General features: G+C 31.1%; 1 protein-coding gene across 1 annotated transcript; it reads left to right on the plus strand.

Annotated features, from left to right (window-relative positions):
• The first annotated feature begins 884 nt into the window (after positions 1 to 884).
• On the plus strand, positions 885 to 2244 carry LOC101488642 (ATP synthase gamma chain, chloroplastic-like). Its single transcript, XM_004500021.4, has one exon. The coding sequence runs from the start codon at positions 1082 to 1084 to the stop codon at positions 2129 to 2131; it is 1050 nt and encodes a 349-aa protein (XP_004500078.1). The 5' UTR covers positions 885 to 1081; the 3' UTR covers positions 2132 to 2244.
• Positions 2245 to 6415: the final 4171 nt, after the last annotated feature.

A 6415-nucleotide genomic window follows, 5' to 3' on the forward strand; every position in this document is an offset into this window, starting at 1 on the left:
CAACATTATACTTTATTAAGTCATGAACATGTTTTTTCTCTTCTTCATCTAAACGTCCAACAAATGCATGTCCCTCCAAAGTATCAGGTAATTCATGATTGTGAACTCCACAGATTACTTTAATTGTCCATCATGAACCATCTTTTATTGGTTTTGATCTAAGCTTGAAAGGACAACCACACTTTTTTGTTGAGCTTCGAGTTAAACTATCAACACACTTGTATTTTTCTCATATGTCACAACATAATACTAATTTATTTATCTTTCCTCTCTCTACTATCTCTTTATCTAATTTTATGATGATAACTATCACTTTATTTTTTATACTGATTTCTTTAGTCCAATTCACAATAGCTTCTCGTTATCAAATATCTGAAATAAAATATAAAATAAATTATAATAATTAATCACAATAATAGTTTTTTTTATAATATTAATATTAATTATAATTATTTATACGTGATCTGTGTCAAAAATGTTAGTAGTATCGACACATGTTTTATCATATAATAGTAGCGGTTTATCTATATATGTTAAAATTTATATAAAAAAAAATTTAAAATAATAAAAAAAAATAGGTGTACCAAAAAACTTGTAAAGAAGTTATTCAATAAATCCTTTCTTGTACCGGAAAATTCTTTTCAAGGTTTTCAATAGTTCAAATTTTGAAAATTTTTTTTTCTTCTGTACTGAAAAACTTTGAAATTTTTTTTCGGTAATACCAGAAAATTTTAAAAATGTTTTTCAGTAACTTTTGATTTTTTTTTTGCTGGGTCCGAAAATGTTGAAATAGTAAAAAAAATAAAATAATTAGAGTTGGTAGTATAATAATTTGACATTTTAAAAGATTTGTAGGGTATTATAGGTGCAGCAATCAACAATTTGATGAATGAAAAGCCCAAATTCATAACAAATAAAAGCCCAAACACCTGTTCTTGTTGTTCTTCTAAACAGTATCTTAGAGTCGACGTAAGAAAAAACAGTTTCTCAAGCAACCAATAACATCGACTCTTCCATCACCATCACCAACACCAAACCCATACAACTTAGGAATTTCCCAAAACCTCATTTTGATCTCCAAATGTTTTCCACCATTCTCCCGAACACCATCACCTCAAAATCCCACCATCCCTGCCCACCAATCCGCTGCGGCATCCGCGAAATCCGCGACCGAATCAACTCCGTCAAAAACACCCAAAAAATCACCGAAGCAATGAAACTCGTCTCCGCCGCCCGAGTCCGCCGTGCACAAGAAGCTGTTATCAACTCCCGCCCCTTCTCCGAAACCTTCGCTCAAGTTCTCCAAGACATCAACCAAAATCTCCAAAACGACGACGTAGAAGTCCCGTTAACCGCCGTCAGACCCGTCAAAAATGTCGCCCTAATCGTCATCACCGGCGACCGTGGCTTATGCGGCGGTTTCAACAACGCCGTTGCTAAAAAAGCAGAAACTCGAGTTCGCGAATTGAAGAAATTAGGGTTAGGTTGTGTTGTAATTAGTGTTGGTAAAAAGGGTAATAGTTATTTCACACGTAGGAGTTTCATTGAAGTTGATAGGTTTATTGAAAATAACGGTTTTCCAACAACAAAAGATGCTCAGATTATTGCCGACGATGTTTTTTCACTTTTTGTTAGTGAAGAAGTTGATAAAGTTGAACTTGTTTACACAAAGTTTGTTTCTTTAGTTAAGTTTGAACCAGTGATTCAAACTTTGTTACCGTTATCTAGAAAAGGTGAAGTTTTTGATGTGAATGGGAATTGTGTTGATGCATTTGGAGATGAGTTTTTTAGGTTAACTTCTAAGGATGGTAAGTTGGCATTAAAAAGAGATGTTTTTGTGAAGAAAAAAAATGATGGGTGTGTTCCTGTTATGGAATTTGAACAAGACCCCGTCCAGATTCTTGATGCAATGATGCCACTTTATTTGAATAGTCAAGTTTTGAAGGCTTTGCAAGAATCATTGGCTAGTGAACTTGCTGCTAGAATGGGTGCTATGTCTAGTGCAACTGATAACGCTGTTGAGTTGAAGAAGAATCTTTCTGTTGCTTATAATAGGGAAAGGCAAGCTAAGATTACTGGGGAGATTTTGGAGATTGTTGCTGGAGCTGAGGCATTAACACCAATTGATTGATTGGTTTTTGGTTTTTTATTGTTGAGAATATACTGAAATTCTACAGATATATGAGATTGTAGAGTTCACTTCACTATTAGGTTAATAATATTGAAAGTTGATTGATATGGAAATACAGAGTGTGTAGATGGAAGATTTTGACCCTTAATTCATTTATACGTTGTGCTTCAAAGAATGGGAGTTGCTATGCTTGATTGACTCTTATTATATTATTATCAATGGTTGTGCATTTGATCTCGAAAGTACAACTCATATGACATTATTATTGTTAATGGTTGTGCATTTGATATCGTGAGTACAACTCAGATGACAGCTGTAGATACATTTATATGTTAGAGCGCAAGTTTGAATCTGCAATATCCCTATTTCTCCATATTTAGTGTATGAATTTTGTTGCTAGGCTCTTTAAAACTAAACAAATGGTTGTGCATTTGTTGTTGCTTAATTATTGGTTATGTAATTGAAAGAAATGCTAGGAGATTAAGTTAAACTTTGGTAATAGCTACTAAACCTTGGACTCTCATCAGTTTACACAGCATGTTTTTGTTCAACACTCCTTACAAGAAAAATTAGGCTTTTAGTTACCTTTATAATCAAGGATCAATTTAGTACATCAACACTTTGATCTTAAATTAGCTAAGTCATGCAAAATGAAGGGACTGAACACTTTGATCAATTTGCTGTGTTGCTTGGTGGAGGGAAAGTGTTTGAACATAGAGCAAAAGTTTTGTGGTTCGCTTGTATTTGGCTTATTCGGAAGATGAAAAATGTGAAAATTTTCCATGATATTGAAGTGATGAGGTAAAAATCTTAACATGAAACTTGTTGAAAATCAAAGTGAATAATAGGTAGCATTAGGAAGATTGGCTTGGTAAAGTTTTTGCTGGTATGGGATTAAAGGGTGCACGAAGTGACATTTTGATTAATCTAATGGCTCTGATTCATTATCTTTGATGATCCATTGGTGAATGATTTATTTGAACCATTTCCCTAGAAGCCATCGGAAAAGTAACGTTGTTGTTTGGATGTAATATTTCTTTACTTAGAATAAGATTCCTTTTGTTTTTGTAAAAGAAAAATCTAGTACATGATTATTAGAGGTCATTTTTTTGTTCTTATAATCATGAACCAATTCAAATAAGTGAACACCATTCATTTTACGTTCGAGGTGAAACTTTTTTTATTGGTAAATCTTAAGTGGGACCGACACAAAGGTCAAATCATTAAAGTTAGGATTTTAGGTCAAAAAAATATTTACTTAATACAAAGAAAAATGTCTCAAAACTAAATAATTTATGTTATTATTAAATTTACTTGATGTTATATGATAGTTCAATTGATTAAGTGTATGATTTTAAGTCTATTATTTGTAATTGAAGTTCATTTTTAAAGGTCGTTTTAGATATTTAAATTTGTTGGACCAATCTTGAATTCTTATGTATTTATTTTATTTTAAACTAGGTATCATTTTAGCAAAGAAGAAATGTGCTAAACTAAGTGTTATTTTATTTTATTAGTATAATTTTATTCAAAATCAAAAATCTGTGCTTCACTTCAACTCAAATTTGTGATAATGATTAATATCTAATAGGTTATAGTATAATTATGTAAAATTATTACACTTTTATTTATGAGTTATTTGTTTTATTTATTTATTTATTTATGATATTTGACCAAATTTTGGTTTTAGTCAGTTTATTTTATTTTTTTAAATTTAATCTCAACAGTTTAAGATTTTTATTGTTTTAGTCATTTTGATGTACGTAATCTCTTGTCTAAATTAAGTGACAAAACACTAGATATTTCATATATAGTAGTTGAAGTTAGAAACTAAAATTAATTTTTTTTTCTTCGTATTTTCATATCTATAATTTATAGTTTTTTTTTTATCCCTATAATTATGTGTTGTATTGTTTTCGTCTTTGTCACGTGGTAGTCACCCATAAAATCTAAATGATGCTCGATGATTTAGGATTTATTGAAATTTAAAGATGCTTAGCTGTTATGAAATGATACATCAATTTTTACTTTATTAAATCATTATTTATTTAATTATTTTTTTCAAAAAATAAAATAAAATAAATAAAATATTGCTTCAAAATACGTTATATAAATTTGCTAGGTAGTCAATAGCGCCGGTTTGCGGCGGGATCGCGCCGGAGCGGAGCGGCGAGCGACATGGCCACGGCGGCGCAGAGCGGAGTGGAGAAATTAGGGTTTGCGCGTGACCTGGGCGCGTTCGCGGGTCACGGGTCGCGTTCCAGGTCGTGGGTTTCAAAACCCTAAAAAACGTGAAAAAAATCTGGACTTTTTTTCCGTCAAAAACCAATTTTACCCCTAAATTTTAAAACGTTTTAGGGGTAATTTTGGTAATACACCCTTCAGAGATTCACTCGTTCTCGTTTCTGGTCGTTCTCATCTCATCTCATCTTCTCATCTTTTACTTCTATTTTTATTTCTGTTTTTGTTAATTTAATTTAATTTAATTTAATTTACTTCTATATTTGTTTCTGTTTTTGTTAATTTAATTTACTTTTGTTTTTTTATTTTTGTTAATTTAATTTAATTTAATTTTTTTACTTCTTTTTTCTTTCTGTTAATTTAAATAATTTGTTTTTATTAATTTAATTTAATTTGCTTCTGTTTTTGTTAATTTAATTTAATTCTTTTTACTTCGTTTTGCATTCTGTTAATTTAAATAATTTGTTCTTGTTTATTTAATTTAATTTAATTTGCTTCTGTTTTTGTTAATTTACTTCTGTTTTTTATTTTAATTTAATTCTTTTTACTTCTTTTTTCATTCTGTTAATTTAATTTAATTTGTTTTTTTAATTTAATTTAATTCTTTTTTTTGTTAATTTACTTCTATTTTTTGTTTTTGTTAATTTAATTTAATTTGTTTTTGTTAATTTAATTTAATTTAATTCTTTTTTTGTTTCTGTTTTTGTTAATTTAATTTACTTCTCTTTGTTTTTTTCTACTTCATTTCTTTCTTTGTCTGTTCTGCAAACAGCCATGACAACATCATCTGAAACCCCACAATCTGGAATGTTTAAACAACCGAAGATAATGTTGACCTAGCATGACAGTTTAATAGTGTAAAAGACAAGAATAATGCGAAGAAGGTGACATGTGATTTTTGTCAAGTTGAAACTAGTGGATGAATTACTAGAGCAAGACAACATCAATTAGGAATAAGGGGAGACATAAAAAGCTACAGAAAAATACCACCAGATTGTAAGCTATTGTTGCAGACAGATTATGATGAGAAACAAGCACTAAAAGATGGAATATTAAATGAGATGGAAGTTCAAATTGACGATGATGTTAATGATGATGTAGCTGAAATAAGGAGAACTCGAAGTGGAAAAAGGGCAATTGAAGCCTCTTTACCAGCTATCAAGAAGACAAAAGGTCCATTGGATTTAATGTTCATGAAAAAAGCAGAACACAAATTGGTGAAAGACAAGAGACAAACAAGCATAATTGATACTTGTGACAAAGAAGCAAGAGCAATAACAGTACAATACATTGCTCGTTTTTTTTTTACATAAACAAAATTGCTTTCAATCTTGCAAGATCAAAAAGCTTCAAGTTGATGTTGGAAGCAGTTGGAAATTACGGTCTTCATTTGAAACCTCCAAGCTATCATGAGTTAAGGGTTCCACTCCTTGAAAAAGAGTTGGAATATACAAAGGCTTTGTTGAATGGTCATCAATTGCATCACGCAAAATACGGATGCTCAATTATGTCAGATGGTTGGACGGACAGAAAGAATATGACTTTGATAAATTTCTTGGTGAATTCCACAGCAGGAACAATGTTTGTGAAGAGTATTGATGCTTCTTCCTACATGAAGACTGGAATTAAAATATTTGAGCTATTGGACAATTTTGTTGAGGAGATTGGTGAGCAAAATATTGTGCAGGTGGTTACTGACAATGGAAGTAATTATGTATTGGCTGGTACACTACTAACTGCCAAGAGACCACACTTGTTTTGGACTCCGTGTGCTGCACATTGTCTAGACCTGATGTTAGAAGATATTGGAAAGATTGCTAAGGTTAAAATGGTTATTCAAAAAGGGATTAGTCTCGTTGGCTTCATTTATAACCACACATTGGCGTTGAACATAATGAGGAAGAACACTGACAATGTTGAATTGGTTAGACATGGAGTCACAAGGTTTGCTACCACATTTCTTACTTTGCAAAGATTGCATAAACAAAAAACCAACCTTAGAAAGATGTTCACTTCTGAAGAATGGTTGAAGTCCAAGGCAGC

Source organism: Cicer arietinum, chromosome 5 (assembly GCF_000331145.2).
Source record: "Cicer arietinum cultivar CDC Frontier isolate Library 1 chromosome 5, Cicar.CDCFrontier_v2.0, whole genome shotgun sequence".
Taxonomy (NCBI): Eukaryota; Viridiplantae; Streptophyta; class Magnoliopsida; order Fabales; family Fabaceae; genus Cicer; species Cicer arietinum.